We start from the raw sequence: 17,162 nt of genomic DNA on the forward strand, positions 1-17,162 counted from the left end.
TAATTTCTAGTACTTAGTTAACAGTACTTAGACTACATTTAAAGTCATTTAATATCATACTTCTACAATTTAAATTGTTGTTTATAGTATAAGAATATATTGGCTGTTAATAGTTATGGTGCTAGGCTAGACTATGTACATGTTTAAATCTCTGATTTAAACAGAGACAGTGTTCAGCATAGAACTATATTTATTAAATCTTATCCTTGTATAAAATACAAGCTGATGTAAGATCCCTGTCTGCAGGTGGAATGGAACTTCTATCAACCAATTCAATTCACCCCCACCTGCCCCTTACAGCCCACAATCTGTCATTAGGAAAAGAGGAGCTAGGATTTACGACCCTAGCTAGAGATTTTAGTTGAATAAATTTGCAGACAGTAATTTTTAATTTAGTTCAGTACAAGTTCCTGGTAGTCTCCTCTCATATCAATCTTGACAGGTTTTTCCCACAGGACTTGTACCCAAGATTGACCATGTAATGTATCAATTATACAATGTTTGTATGTGATGTAACTATATAACCTGAGCTTGTAAAAGCACCTTAATCACCTTCAGTGATTAAATGCCTAATTGCACACTAGTTTCTCTGTCAGCTATCTCACCCTGTCAGAGTAAAAGAGACACATGTATGTGAATGCATGTGTGTGTATATATATGTATGTATATATGTATATGTACGTATATCTGTGTGTGTATGTATATGTATATGTATAAAGTACATAGGAAGCTGATCAGAATTGCATTTCAACTTTGTAAATGCACATTAATGACACTTCAAACACTTTATGTAGGGCATACGTAAATCTGTGTATCTATGTATTTACGTATGTAGGTTAGCTTAGCATTTTAAAAAGTACCGAATCACCTTCTGTGGTTGATTGTTCAATAAATCCCTGAACTATATGTTTAACAGATCTCTAACCCTGTCCATGGAGGACAGAAGAAAATGTATATATGCTAGTTAGCTTTTTAAATGTGTGGCCACGTCTGTGGTAGAAAAAAAATGATATTCCACTAGATCTGTACCCTGAAATACAGGTGTACAGAGACACGTCTGTCAGTAAAAAATTATAAGGAAAACCTAGCACTCCTTAAAGCAACAACACTTGAAACCATTGATTCATTTATAAATATCTTACGGGCTCACGAGCACAATGTTTACGTTGATGGGTTTCTTCTTCTTCCTAATGGTAGGTGCAGTTTGCATGAAGGGTTTATCATTTCGATGACAGCACGAGTGCAGATGTTGGGAGACGTACTAATGTTGAGAATAACATGGTTACAAGTGTTTATTGTGTTGTGGTGTAGATAAAGGAGCTACGAGTAAACAGAGGCGCGCGTTAGAGGGAGACTTGCCGCACTGAAGGGCGGGATGTTGTGTTTATGGCATCAGCTGGTTGATGGCACTGTGGCGAGGCAGTTGTTTTGTGTGTTTGGCAGTTGGTGTAATGTGGCCAAACGCACATTATCTGGCCAGACGCCAGGTGAAAATGAGGCCCAATTTGTTAGTCGACAGGAGATATTTAGCCAGTGCTTTGACTTTTTTATTTTTTTCATGTAACGAGATGTAACCTCCTCCTAATATGTGCTGGATGGTCAAAGGTATTACGGTATCACCATACTTCAACCAGTAAACCAATTCCTGTCTGAATTCCGGTCTTACTCGGGAATACACATGTGTTCCACAACTGCTTTCAGCTTCCAAAACTGCTACAGGACCCACTGCCCTGGTGTTACGGACCCGAGTCCAGCGTCGGAGCACGGAGCAGTGACGACAACAGCATCTGTGAGTTCGCTCCCGAAACCCCCTCCAAATGGACAACGTCATCTAGTGAGGACAGGATATACCGGTCACAGGTGCTGGATTCCCGTCTTAATCAGCTCATAACGTAGCCGCTGCTGACCTCTGGTGAGGTGGGGCTTAGACAGCAACGCCATCTATGGAGTGGAGAGGTGGACGTTTGTGTCTAAGCGTGTAAGTGAGGTTCCCTAGAGCGTCCCAGTATTAATGACGTGTCTGATTGTAGAGTCGACCTGGGAATGATGTGTAATAAGGACCAGTCTACCCAAGGAAGCCAAGGTCTCTTCACCAGTCTGCTTTGAAGAAGCTGTGAGTCACCCCCGGACGAACTCTGTTGAGAGTATTAGCCTGCCTGAAGTGAGGCAGTGTTGGGAATCGCCTTATCGGGGCTGGCTGGTGGAAGAGACTAGCCACTGTGGTACTTAGAGAGGAGAGTGATCAACGGGTCACACGAGGCTCCTGCCAAGGGCACGCAACCCTAGTATCAGTCATGGAGTGGCCTATACAGCGGAGCTGATTGGTACCTGCCAGCTACAGGCTGGATTGTGGTTGAAGGCCTCCACGACGAAGCACCCAGTGGGACTGTGATTTGGCTGGCCTGTGGCCAGGGTAGATTCGTCATAGAATCATAGTGGATTCATCGTGGGCCACGGAAGAAGGAACCAGGGCTACCCAGCGTGAGCACTGTGGAGCATCCAGTGTCTTCGGAGGAAGACGAACCTGTACATAATAGTGTAGTTATAACCCCCGCGTGTGACTGTTATTTATTTGTTCATGGTGGTGGAAAATATATATATATATAAATTGGAATATTTGTATCCCTCCCCCTTTAGTTTAACTTGCGTTACGGAACAAACCCCTAGAAAGCCTCTACTAACTTGGGGCCGGATTCCCAAACTGTACTACCATCAGAGAAGAACCCGGTTGCGTCCCAGTAGGGCCGTAACATAATTGGCTTCCCCAGCGGGATCCGAACCCTTGTCAAGTATGTTTGACAGGGGTGGTGATGTAGCGCAATCCCCTGTAAATAATTCCCCCCCCGTTTATAATTATTTGGACGTTGAATGTCCTGTGCGGTGCTCGGTGTGATTTAGTGCAATATTTTAGTGCGGTGCCCGGTGTGATTACGTGCAATATTGGCAAGTGCGGTGCTAGGTGCGATAAAGTGCAACATTGGCGTAGTACAGTGCTTGGTGTGTAAAGTGCTCAAGTGAAGCGACGTGTTAAGTGTTCGTGCACCACTTAAGTGATAATGGCGGAAAAAGTAACCCTTGACGATCTGGACGATGTTCAGGCCTTTCTGAACTAGGAGGACTGTCTTGCCAGATTGAAATATCTGGGAAAGCAAGAACTGGTGCTAGTGAGTGCCTTTCTGAAGATCAAAATACGTGAAAGTGATTCCCGTGTTGAGATCTTGTCCAAGGTTCACAAACATTTGAAGGCCGGGGAGAAACAGGAAAGCGAGGCACAGAGTACAAAAGAAAGTGAGGTGGTAGCTTCCACTGAAAAAGAAGATAAAGGTAGTGACATTGAAAGTGATGAGAGTGAACTGAATATAAGTTTACTCACTGTGAAAATGCGTGAATTAGAGATTCACCGTGAAATAGAATGGAAAAAGCTAGAACTCGCTAGAGAGAGAAAAGAGAAAGCGAGAGAGAGAGAAGATAAGAAGTTAGAACTGGAAAGAGAGAGACAAGAAAAAGAAATGGAAATGAAGCGTTTAGAATTACAAGAAAGGAAAGAAGAGAAAGAGAAAGGGAAGAGCGAGAAAGAGAAGAGAAACGAGAGAGAGAAGAGCGAGAAAGAGAACGAGAAGAGCGAGAAAGAGAACGAGTAGAGCAAGAAAGGGAAAAAGAAAGGCAAGAACGACGAGACAGAGAGGAAAAGGAAAGACAACACGAGTTAGAAATATTGCGATTAGGTGGTCGGAGGAAAACAACGGAAACGAGTGGCTTCGATCCGGTAAGGAACATCAAAATGGTCCCTAAATTCAACGAAAAGGAAGTTTCGAAGTCCTTTGCTGCTTTGGAGAAGGTTGCAGCCTCTTTGGAATGGCCAAAGGAGAATTGGGCCATCATGATACAGTCCGTCTTGACTGGGAAGGCCCAAATCGCCTACTCCACGTTGTCCCTTGATGACTCCTGTGATTATGACAAGGTGAAGAAGGTAGTGCTCATGGCTTACCAGTTGGTGCCTGAGGCTTACAGGCAGAAGTTCAGGAACCTGAAAAAGACCTCGGAGCACACGTTCACAGAGTTCGCGACCATCAAGGAACGGCTTTTCCAGGAGTGGTGTGCCTCTCGGAAGATGAGGACGAAAGAAGAACTCGAACAGCTCGTTTTGTTGGAGGATTTTAAGGAATGTCTGTGTGGAGATCTGAAGACATACTTAGAAGAGCAGCAGGTAGAGACCTTACGTGTAGCAGCCACTATGGCTGAAGAATACATCTTGACGCATAGGTCTTCCACTAGGTATGTCCCTAGGAATTACCCACGTCTGTTTGGCAAACCTCATCATGACGAAGAGAGACCCGTCCCACAAAGCGCTATGAAGACGCTCCCAAGTAGCACCCGAAGGACTAGTCCTAGCAGTCCGAAACACCGTAGTCCGAGAAGGAATGTAGTGTGTTGGACTTGTGGGCAGAAAGGGCATGTTGCTGCTATGTGCCGAGGCAGAAAAGGTAGCGGTCCACGTAGGGAGGTGATGCTATTGGGTTGTGTGACAACACCAGTGGGAACCCAGTCTCTGATGACTAGTCAGGAAGGACCAGGATTGTTTGCCCCTCACACTTCAGGCGGGTATGTAACGAGTGATCATACTGGTAGATCAGTTGTAGTGCTCAGAGATAGTGGAGCCGCCCAGTCCCTGATCGTGAGAGACTCGTTACCCGAGGGAGTGAGAGTAGACGGGAGACAAAAGGTTGTCCTGGTTGGGTTTCCTATGACACGGTACGTTGCCTCCTTAGTGCCGGTACATCTAGACTCGCCTTACTTCAGCGGCACATGTGCATTGGCAGTAGTTGATACCCTGCCTATAGCCGGGATTGATGTAATACTAGCCAACGACTTGGTGACAGGTTGGAGCAACAATCGTCTCAAGATTGTGGACGAGTCAGCCGAAACAGCAAGAAGGTCTGAGGTAACAACAGGCATTGGTAATATCCAGGTACAGGCAGACATACAACTACTTAACCTGTTTAATTCTCCCTTTCACCAACAAATTGACAGCATTCAAACAGATTCCGCTAATTCTTCTCTCTAATTCTACACCCCTTGAAAGCCTCTGCTAACTTGGGGCCGGATTCCCAAACTGTACTACCATCAGAGAAGAACCTGGTTGCGTCCCAGTAGGGCCGTAACACCTGGCAATCCCTGAGCCGACCCTAAGGGAACCCTCACTGTTGGGCCACAGCGACTCCGTGGTTCTCAAGCTTGAGACGGTTCTCAAGAATGGTTCACCGCAGTTCTCAAGCTTACCAGGACTCCGAAGACGAACCCAAGGAAGCCGACCACGATGACTCGACTGACACCCATGCATCAGTCGATGTCAACGGCTCTCCCGCCCCTCATGCAGCCGCCCGGGCACCATCTCCCGCTCCAGCTCCCGCACCTGCACCAACCAGACTGACAGGCTCCCATGCAACCTTCTCCGGGTATTTCCGACGTGGCCGCGCACTATCCAAAGACAACAGACAGCAAAACTCCATAATCAACAATGACTACTGGGAATACAAGTGCAGGAAATCATGACAAAACTTTCTATAATCGTCCCCCATGAATGTCTCGACCACCTTTGCGACTACGACACCTTGAAGAAGGAAATTTGATCAGACTTCGGAGAACTGGGATAAAGATGCGAAAAAGTTGAATTTTTGGTTTGGAATTTTCAATTTCATTCCTTATTCCTGTCGTGATATTTTAGTATTACATCCATTAACTTTAACTGAAAGTCTAGATGGGTCTCCTGAGGAAGGACTTGCTTAGCTAACACACTAAATGTATTAAGCAGCTCACTCCTCACTCTAGAGACCATAGAAGAACAATTGACTAGGCGCGAGCAAACGCCGAGATCTCAAAAGCTTGAAATTCCCTTCACTTAGGCCGTCGACCTTCGTAAATCGCGGGAACGAATCTAATGAGTAGGTCACGGGTTCTCACAACGTATTTATACAGTTGTGTGGTGCTATGAATTCAGCTCTAATCTCATGAAGCATTCTCAAATGAATAGCAATAGTAATTTCAGGTGACATGGCAGAACATATATAGAGCAATAAAATGTGTGGGGTGTACGAAAGGACAGCGTTCAACATAACAACACAGTTTATTCAGCAAAGTACTAACTACTACAACAATGAAAGAAATATCAATGATGTTACTCGAAATCCTTCCTGTGACACCTTTACTGACAGCTAGACACCACCCACGAGTGCTGCATAAATGAACTAACTTGAACATACTGGGTGATCACAGAGGAAAACCAAGCAAGATATACTAAGTCTATAATCACTTATGCAACAACACCCCCTTCCCCGCTCGGCTCGTTGTTGCCGTGAGGGGGGCTTAGTGGGCGGCTGCTGGAGTATGATGCTCTCTGGGACAGTCCTCTGTCCTTTTCTAGCCTTGCGCTCCTGCTGCCGTCCTCTCCAATTCTGCTGAGCACCTTTTCCTTTTCCTTCTGTTTCGTTTTTCTCCCCCCTCTTCTCCTATCTGCTTGCCGTTTCCTGCCGACCTTTTGCTTGTTCTGGTTCTTCCCTTGGACTTCTATATTGACGCCCGGGTGCTTGAGGAGGCATACTCTTGCACCCATAGAACTGTAGTACCCGACGTCAAGAGCGAGGGGAACCTTTTATTGTCAATCCCACTTTCGTCACTGAACCCGATCTCGACGGACTGTCAGTTCTTAAGGTGGCGTTTGTGGGGCATATACTAATGGCGCACCCCTAGGAGGCCCCGGCATGATCGGCGATAGCTTCTTGTTGGATGTCCTGCCTCTAATTGCGGCTCCATGGTGGGTGTGGGGGCACATTCGTGAATGAATATTCCTTTTCGTAATGATGATGACCCCTGTTTCGACTGTTTCTGCCTTACCTTCTCAGGCTCGTGGGGTGGGCGACCAAGCCCCCGAGTCGGTCCGTGTTGGAAGACCGGGCTCTGTAGCCTCCGCTGCATTGGGCCCCGACCTTGCTCCTCCTTTGGCCTCTCTGACTCCTTCCCCTGGCTCCCCTCCCTCCTCTGTGGTTGGGTCGAACCCCAAGCCCCCAGTGGTGACTACCTCGTCCCCTGGCGCGGCTCCTTCTCTAGTTGTAACTACTGCGCCTTTTAACCCCTCTCTCTCTGGAGGTTCTCACCGCCGTCCTCGTCACGGCCACCCTCGTTCGATTTCTTCCAGTTCTGCTACCTATCAAGCCTTGTTTGGTCCTGCTTCCTGGGCCAAATATTTTGATCTCCTCCCTCTTGATTCTGCGCCTCCTGACGATTTCTCCCTCCATCGACATCTCGTTGATTCCGTGGATGCCTCCATTACTTTTAACCCCACTCGTCTCAGTACACGTGTCGTTGCTGCTCCTTCTCAGGATGCTGCTTCCCTCTTGGCTGCCTTATCCTGCCTTGGCGAGACCCCTGTTTGGGTCTCAAAGAACGCTCAGTTGAATGCCAGTGTTGGCACTATTCTGCTCCCGCCCCATGTTGCGACCGGTGTTCGGGACCTGCGCGACTGCCACGACGATATTCGACATATCCTTGCTGCCCAGGGCCATTCTATTCTCCAGGTGGACACGTTTACTCGTCCCCCTCGTGGTAGTCGCCGTCAACCCCTCCGGGTTGTGAAGATGACCTTTGATGGTAGGACCCTTCCACCCTCTGTCATTCTTGCTGGTGCCAGGTGCTCTATCCAGGAGTACATTCCTTCTCCTCGGCTCTGTAACAAGTGCTGGAGGTTTGGGCATGGTGCCCTCCGCTGCTCCAGGACTGTCTCTCTCTGTCCTTTGTGTGGTGGTGAAGGTCACTCTAAGTCGGAGTGCACTTCTCCCCAGGCTCGTTGCCTCAACTGCGGTGAGGCCCATCCTACCTTCTCCCGTGCGTGTGTCCATTACAAGCTTGAGGCAGCCGTCCTCAACTTGAAGCACCGGGAGCGTTTATCTTTTCCTGAGGCGAGACGCCAGGTTCGCCGGCTCCCGCCTTATGCTAATATCTCTTATGCTCACGTGTTGCGCTCTTCCTCTCCTCGTCCTTCCCACCTTCCTCAGACTCATAACCGTTTCCGGGCCTTGGACCCTGATACGCCCACTGCCCCCTCCTCTGTTCCTATGAGTTTTGTCCCGAAGGATCCACCTCCTGGTCCTCTGTCTGGGGTTCACCTTCTTTCTACCCGGTCTGTCTTGTCTCCTGTGTCTTCTTCCTCGTCTCCCTCCGTTCCTCCTTCCCATCCTTCCCCTCCGTCTCTTGCCTCTCCCCGCCGCCTGTCGGTGTGGGCTGATGTCCATCGCTCTCCAAACGGCTGTCATGGGTGCTCTCGTTCAACTTCTCCTGTTGAGATGCTAGAATCCGTTGCCCAGTACGTGGTTGCTGGGACACCTGTCTTTTTAAGTCAGAAGCGTAAGCCTGGCTCCTCTCTTTCCTCCTCCCTGGCGGGTAAGAAGGTTTCGCTTTCTTCCTCGGCCCCTACTTCTGCCTCTCTCGCTCCTTCCCCTCCCATTTCGGTGGTTGCGCCTCCTGTTCCTGCTATGGAGGTTTCTTTAGCCCACGCTTCCCTCTCGGTTGCTGCCCTTGCTAAGGTGCGCTCCACTCTTTCTACCCCCCCTCTTCCTGCTGCTGTAATTGACTGCTCCCCTCCGTTGTCTCCTCCTCTGGACCCCGCCCGCCCACCTCTGGTATGTTCTCCCGCCTCCTTCCCTCCGTCTTTGCTCAGTTTACCCATGCCCCCTAACCCCTGACTTTGCTGACCCTGATCCTGACCCTGATCCTGACTCCCCGAGTGTCCCGCTTTCTCTTCCTGATTTAAAACACCTCCTAGACTCCTTGCCGGAGCCTGTGCTCCTGCTGGGTGACTTCAATTGTCGTCATTCTCTTTGGGGTGACGTTCTGACGAATACCCGGGGTCGCCTTCTTGAGCCGTTTCTCCTCTCTTCTTCCCTGTCTCTTTTGAATTCTGGTGAGCCCACTCATTTGGACTCTCGGACTCGCACCCTTTCTTGTCTTGATCTTTCTCTCTGCTATTCTTCTCTTTACTTAGATTTCACGTTGCAGGTTCTTGATGACCTCCATGGAAGTGATCATTTCCCCATCCTTGTTTCCTTTTTCTCTTTTCGCCCTTCCCTCTCTTTCCCTAGGTAGCAGTTTGCTAAGGCGGACTGGACCCTATTTACCCTCAGTGCTGCTCTCTCTGACCTCTCCCTTCTGCCTCTCTCTCACGCTCTCCTCCTTTTTCATGACACTGTCTTCAACACTGCCCTCCGCTCTATTCCTCGCTCTTCCTCTCAGGGTCCACGGAAGTGCGTTCCCTGGTGGAATGCGGACTGTCCTCAGGCTGTCCGCTATAAGCGTGCAGCCTGGAAGAGGCACCGCCGTAGGCAGAGGACCGATTCTTTTCTTTTCTTTCGGAAAGCGAGTGCGGTGGCCCGTAGGGCCATCCGTACGGCTAAACGTGAATGTTGATGCTTCGCCATCTCCCTCCTTGCATGTCTCAGTATTTACTGAGTCTGTATAATCGGATCTGGGAGTCGTCGTCAGTCCCTGAGGACTGGCTCGATGCCGTTGTCCTCCCTGTTTGCAAACCGGGGTCTCTGGGTACTTCTCCTAAGGACTTTCGCCCAATTGCCCTCACAAGTTGTGTCTGCAAACTCTTTGATCGTATGGTTAACTTTCATCTGATGTGGTTCCTGGAACACCATCACCTCCTCTCCCCTTCTCAATTTGGTTTCCGCAAGTGCCGCAGCACGACAGATGTCCTGGTGAACTTGGAGGTCTATATTCGTACTGCTTTTGCTGCGAAGACCTCCGTTGTTGCCGTCCTTTTTGACCTGGAAAAGGCTTACGACACCACTTGGCGGTATCATATTCTATCTCAACTTCATTCTTTAGGCCTTCGAGGTTATCTCCCTCTCTTTGTACACAGCTTCCTCTCTCGTCGTTCCTTTCTGGTGCGCCTTGGAACCGCTCTCTCTGCCTCTTTTCAGCAATACGAAGGTGTGCCCCAGGGTAGTGTTCAGAGCACTACTCTTTTTCTAGTTGCCCTCAATGGTCTTCTTTCCTCTCTTCCTTCAGGTGTCTTCTCCGCTCTCTATGTCGATGATCTTACCCTTTGCTGTCAGGGGGATGATTCGCCTCTCCTTCAGCGCCGGCTTCAACTTGCAATTGATGCCGTGTCATCTTGGGCCACCGATCATGGCTTCAAGTTCTCTACTTCTAAGACTTGTGCCATGACTTTTACGCGGAAACGGGTCGTTCTTCGTCCCTCTTTGTCACTTTATGGTCATCCCCTTGAGTACAAAGATTCGGCAATGCTTTTGGGGTTATTCCTTGACACTCGTTTGTCTTGGTCTCCCCATATCTCTTACCTCCGTGTTGAGTGCTCTAAGGCCCTTACCCTCCTTCGGGTCTTGTCCCATACTTCTTGGGGGGCAGATAGGCGCACTCTCCTTGCTTTACATTCCTGTCTCGTCCTGTCTAAGCTCGATTATGGTTGCCCTGCTTACTCGTCTGCTTCTCCTTCGCCGTCTTGATGCTTTACACCATACTGGGTTGCGCCTCAGTTCTGGTGCCTTTCGTTCGACTCCCGTCCTTAGCTTGTATGTTGACACTGGCTTCCTGTCTCTCCAAGACCGCCGTGATCGCTACTGTCTTCGCTATCTTGCGCGGTCCTTACAACATCCTTTCTCTCGCCTCTGTCGTGCTTTAACTTTTACCCCTCCTGCGGTTCCTGTTCCTCTTCACCACCTCCCTCTCTCTGTCCGGTTATCTACCCTACAGGATTCTCTTTCCGTTCGTATTTCTAATGTTTCTCCTCGTGTTGTTCCTTCTTTGCCCCCATGGAAAGTCCCCCTTCCGTAGTTTTGTACATCCTTGACCCGTATCACTGAAGCTTTTACCCCTCCTTCGGTTTTAAAACGTCTTTTCCTTGAGCACTTTTCTTCTCACTCCCGCTCCGTTTCTGTCTTCACCGATGGGTCTAAGTCTGCGGACGGTGTTGGCTACTCTGTTGTTTTTCCTGATCGCACTTAGATGTGTCGCTTACCTCCGGAGACTAGCATCTTTACAGCGGAGCTTTATGCTATTCTCTATGCTCTTCGTCTCCTGCTTTCTCGTTGTCAGTCTTCCTTTGTAGTTGTTGTTGACTCTCGTAGTGCCCTCATGGCTCTCGGGTCCTTTAATCCGGTTCATCCAGTAGTTGTCGAGATCCAGTATTGGCTGTTTCTTGTTCACAGTAAATTTAAGTCGGTTGAGTTTTGTTGGGTTCCCAGCAATATTGGTGTGTCTTTAAATGAGCGTGCGGATGCTGCCGCCAAGGAAGCTGTCCGCTCTTGTCCCATCTCTCGTAAAGGTATTCCGTATTCCGACTTTTACCCGGTTATCCATTCCTCCGTCCTTACCCATTGGCAGGCTTCTTGGTCGTCTGTTACTGGTAACAAACTACGTACTCTTAAATGTTGTGTTTCCTCGTGGCCGTCCTCCTTCCACCGTAACCGGCGTTGGGAAACAGCTCTGGCGAGGTTGCGTATTGGCCATACTCGCTTAACCCATGGTCACTTGATGGAGCACCGCCCTGCTCCTTATTGTCCTAGTTACATTGTCCCTCTTACGGTCGTGCATGTCCTTCTTGAATGTCCTGACTTCCAGGACGAGCGTGTCTTGCTTTCCGACCGCCCCTCGCGGTCACTTGTCCCTCAGTAGAATTCTTGGTGACTCGGATACTTTTGATATCGTTCGCCTTATGCGTTTTTGTTCTCGTATTGGCATCCTTGGTGATATTTAGCGCCCTCTGATTATTTTGCGCATTTGATGGTGCTACATAGCCTTCCCGGTTTGGTGCCTTCTTATGATAATTACTTACTTTACAACCCGGTTGCAATAACCATTTACTGCAACCACAGTAATAACACACTAGGATTCGTGACACTACAATTATATATATCGTATCTGCTGACCTTACCTGTAGCCTTCAGCTATCAAACGCTAATGGGAAATACTTAGGAGATAACACACTCCTGATAACTTGGCAAGTGATTGGCGATCCCACGGATCGATGATTACTCCCGTGAATTACGTCACTCGATAGAGCTGTCAGCAGTCATTCCTGACAGCCACGTTACTCACACTTCACAACAAATCTAGCAAAATTACGTTAAACAGGTCAGCCACATATGTATAGATATAATTACACTTATCACAGCCCTGGGAACAGATGATACAACTATTTTTGTGTCGACAGAAGACTCGGTGGTGAATGTTCAGAATGAGTTAGACAACTTTGAAAGAGCGACACGTGCTGTCATTAACAAGAACAAAATGTGTATGATGGGGCTTGGCAGTTGGTGTAATAAGGTTAACTGGACAGGTTCATGGTTCCAGGTAGTGGAGTCTATTAAAGCTCTTGGGATTTGCTGGTGTAAAACATATGAAACAACATTGGTTACGAATTGGCAAGTACTCTGTGGGAATATAATAGTTGTAACGAATATGTTGTCAAATAGGAAATTGACCCTGTTTCAGAAGGCGGTAATAATCAATTGCAAAATTTTGTTTAGAGTGTGGTATTTGTCTCACAGCTTTCCCATAGACAAGAAAAGTGCCATAGAGATTGACAAAACTATTTTTACGTATGTATGGTATGGTAGATACCAACCAATTAAACGAACTACCCTATATAAAGGTAAGAAAAACGGTGGAATAGGAATACTGAATGTGTACCATAAGTCATTGGTAATCTTATGTGTTACCTTTAGAAAGGAGATAATGCAGAGGAATAGTGTAAATGCACTAGGACATTACTATTGTAAATTACGTGTTAGCTACTTGATAAATATGCCAGAGTATACTGACCATGCCTTTATTTCACCTCACTTTTATTCATGTGCAATTGATGTTCTCAGGCTGATTTGTAATAATGAAGGTTTTTTAATGATGAACAGTAAACAAGTGTATGATGTTATACTAACAAATGTAGTCCCTAGAGTAGAGGAGGCATATCCACTCTTTAGCTGGTAAGTAATTTGGGCAAACCTTCATGCTAAATTTATTGCCCCAAAACAACGTGAGCTATTGTGTCGCTATATTCATGAGACCCTTCCTACTAATGATAGGTTGTTGATGTTGGGCATTAAGGACAACAATAGATGTGACCAATGTACTGAAATTGAAAATAGTATGCATATATTTTATTTCTGTAAGCAGAAAGTTGTTCTTGTAAACTGGATTAGAGACACTCTTAAAGCTTTATGTGTACCAAGTATTAGAGTGGAGTTAATGAGGTTTTTAATGTTTCATATTGACATAAAGTTCAAGAAAATTAGGAATACAATAATTATGTTACTTTCTGATTACATTTTTTGTTTGTGGATAGGCAGGCAGGAAGGTTACTCAGTAGACAAAATATTGAAGTTCTTGCGAGGCAGGATCAGGTATAACATTTTGGGTTTAAGGCTCATGCTCGGTGATGATATGGAAAATTTGTTTACTGAGAATTATATAAAATATATATAAATGTAATAATTTCCCCTGTATTTTAATGTAAATTTATTCTCCAATTTTTGTAAATCGTTTATAGGTAAATAAGTATAACATTCAGGGTTTTTTTTTAAAGATCTTGTTCTGTACTACTGAAACACTTGTTAACTAAGAATTGTAATGTATAATTGCCTTGTAAAACTTATGTATATGTAATTTTTATTGCATTTTCTTAAATAAAGATAAAAAAAAATCCTCTTAGAAAAATGTAAATACATGAAATCTCACCAGAATAGAGTATAAAACACACTAGGACGGCCCTCACGGTCCTCGTCTAATATATCTGTATAATGTGTTCCCGTGTGTACACACACACACACGTGTGTGTGTATGTGACGGTTGAGAGGCGGGACCAAAGAGTTAGAGCTCAACCCCAGCAAGCACAATTAGGTGAGTATTAGGTGAGTACATGTACATCTGCACACAACATATCAAGTCCTCCCTATTGACAAGGACGGAAATAATGGTGAAAATCTCACGCGCCCGCGCTTCTCTTCACCTTAGCAGGTGCTAATAGAGACAACCGGCGGAACACCTGACTTCGAATTCAGGCTTAGAGATAAATATCACTAATACATACAGGGTACTTACTCATTTATACAACCGGCTCACACACACACACACACACAGCTCCTACCATACCTACAGTTACCAGTTGATTGACAGTTGAGAGGCGGGACCAAAGAGCCAAAGCTCAACCCCCGCAAGCACAATTAGGTGAGTATACACCCTAATGAAGGTGGGCTACCTCTTCTAGGCGGCGGAGCGGCTAGGGGTAAACGGGTAGTCTCTCATGACTCAGCTCACTTCGTTCCCTTCCCTGCCGGCTTCGTACCTGGCTCGGGCGAAGCGTGGCATTCGTACAAGATGGCACCAACCACTATGAACGACAGTGTCTCTCGAAATTCCCACGAATTTCTATTGGAAAACTGCCCTGAACACTGGCAAGATATTCTCAGATCACTCCACTGCTACAAGACACTAGCTGGAGATCAGATAGTCTGATTGATAACTGAGATGGGGACTTACGTATCTGTTGCTACCTGCTCGTATGAACTTTACCTACTTCTCACGATCTGATTACTACACTTACTTGCTATCACACACAATTACGACGAGTTCCCGGATTCTGCTGCGTTCATATGGGCCCACATCGAGGTTAATGGATAATAGAGATGTACTAGGAGCCTCTAGAAACAGTAGTTTCACTTGGCTTGTTGATCCAGTGAAACCATGTCTTACTAGGCTAGAGGCTGGCGCAGAATGGCGTCTTGATGCAGCGCGGCATGAAGTGCTGGCTTTTACCGGTCCTCCTCAAACGAGCCTATCAGAGAAAAGCATCCTACGGCCTACCTCTTTAGCCAGCCACAGGCCAGCTTGGATGGCTCACAGGGAGGCCTCCAAGATACCGCCTGCGTCGCTCTGCTGCCTTCTCCATTCTTTACAATAAAAGCTGCTACTCGCTCTAACTGTTTCTACAAATGCTCTACAACGGCCATTGTAACATATTTTGAATGCTGATGACTTAGGCTCTCCAGTGAGCCTTTACACGGGATGTTCCGGGAACGGGTTGCCAAAGCTAGTCCGGGTGTACGGCTATTCACGTGCTCCAGTGCACGGCGAGCGTCACGTGCACGTACACTATTAGAAGGTTTAGATGGTGTCAAGCCTCACAAAGGAAACCAATCCTCTTGTAAGACCCTCCGGATCCCCTTAGACTGGACGACTGTGGCCAGCCCCGTCGACAGCCCTGCTGATCCTGTCGCACTCAACTGTGAGCAACGTGTGTATCCCAACAATTCTCCGGTCTGACCAGCCTTATGATCGTGAATTGGATTGGCGCATCCACAGGCCCCATCCCTAGTCAGTATCAGCTATTGATAAAGATAATGGCTTTAAAGAGACTCAACTTACAGGATCACCATGACCCGTGCTGCACGGAAATTTGGTTTCAGTAGCTGAATCTTAAACAATAAACAGCAGCATGCTCAGAGAAATCACATTGATGTGATGTATCAATGAGAAAATCAGTAGGAGCCGTGATGAGGATATGAACCCCTGCTTTGGGTACTTCCAAGCAACCACCTTAGACGACTAGGCCACGACATGGTCAAAAGGATTGTAACCGGGGATTCAAATGATGAATTCTAGATTGAATGGAGCAACCTGGGATTTAGGTTAGGAACCCGAGAGAATTCAGTTGAATCCCTGGTTGCAATCCTTTTACCATGTCGTGGCCCAGTCGTTTAAGGAGTCTGCTGCCTTAGACTAGTGATGCAGGGCTGTTGGAGCTCGCCATAGCGCCACTCCAGCACCTCTGCAAGTGGATGATGAAATGTGGGAAAGGGAGAGAGGATGAGGAGAAATGGAGATGATTCCTTGTGGGTGATGGTTGATCGTGGCAGGATAATATTAGTATTACATCATTAATAAGTTAATAATGTTATGATATTTCTTGTATTTTTTAAAGATTCAATAATATTTAATTTTTTATATTTTTAAAAAGTAATCAGGCTGAATTGTACTGGTACGAATCCGGAAACATAATACCCGACGCAGGTGAACGCTGCCAGTCCATTTATGCAAGACAAAAGGTATAAGACAAAGATGCCAACCTGTCGCTTTGGATACGAATATTCAGCGGTAATGTTCATGGCTTTAGCAGTAGTTCATTAGACAGGTATTCTTTATTCATACAGTAGTGTATTCATATAATATTATTCAGTCAATTTTAGTGTTAAATACTAGGCAGGTTAAATGGCAAAACTCCTACACACAACATTACATAATTCAGTGCTTTTTTAGGTGGTTCTAGCGTCGTGTGAAATACTGTGTTGGGAACTCTGCTTCTGTGTTTCAGTGGCATTAGTAAAGTGGTGACTGGTGGTCCGTGAACTTCTCTCTAATACAGAAGCATTTTATCTCACAAACAAACCCATCATGGCTTCTAAATAAGTAACGTTTACTTCTTTCTTCTGTACACAAAACGAGGAGTGTAATTATAATAACGTACAGGAGACTGATAATGATAACACGGAATATGGCTAATGTTGTGTTTCGGCTGCTTTTAATTAAATTTTTAAACTGGATCCATGTGCAATTCAGAAAGTATTGGTTCTTTGAAGTCTAACTTGTATTCCTGTTCAGGTGTTTTAGACTGAAGAAATGTGGAAAAAAAGAAACCTATCCATAGTTAGGCTTCATGAATGCAAAATAATCAGAGGGCGCTAAATATCACCAAGGATGCCAATACGAGAACAAAAACGCACAAGGCGAACGATATCAAAAGTATCCGAGTCACCAAGAATTCTATTGAGGGACAGGTGACCGCGAGGGGCGTTCAGAAAGTAAGACACACGCTCTTCCTGGAAGTCAGGACATTCAAGAAGGACATGCACGACCGTAAGAGGGACAATGCAACTAGGACAATAAGGAGCAGGGCGGCGCTCCATTAAGCGAGTTAAGCGAGTATGGCCAATACGCAACCTCGCCAGAGCTGTTTCCCACCGCCGGTTACGGTGGAAGGAGGACGGCCACGAGGAAACACAACATTTAAGAGTACGTAGTTTGTTACCAGTAACAGACAACCAAGAAGCCTGCCAACGGGTAAGGACGGAGGAATGGATAACCAGGTAAAA

The 17,162-nt window shown here is 46.4% G+C and overlaps 1 protein-coding gene across 2 annotated transcripts in view; it reads left to right on the forward strand.

Moving 5' to 3' along the window:
* LOC138357742 (uncharacterized) overlaps window positions 1-13,719 on the forward strand; it is a 175,703-nt gene extending 161,984 nt beyond the window's left edge. The window contains exon 4 of one of the 2 annotated variants that reach the window (XM_069314738.1): window positions 247-13,719. In XM_069314738.1, coding sequence (XP_069170839.1) covers window positions 6,855-8,735 — 1,881 coding nt within the window. In that variant the 5' untranslated portion in view covers window positions 247-6,854 and the 3' untranslated portion in view covers window positions 8,736-13,719. The remainder of the gene's footprint in view (window positions 1-246) is intronic. The other variant, XM_069314739.1, reaches the window with a different exon arrangement.
* Window positions 13,720-17,162: the final 3,443 nt, after the last annotated feature.

The sequence above is a fragment of the Procambarus clarkii genome, chromosome 80 (assembly GCF_040958095.1).
Source record: "Procambarus clarkii isolate CNS0578487 chromosome 80, FALCON_Pclarkii_2.0, whole genome shotgun sequence".
In the NCBI taxonomy this organism is placed as follows: Eukaryota; Metazoa; Arthropoda; class Malacostraca; order Decapoda; family Cambaridae; genus Procambarus; species Procambarus clarkii.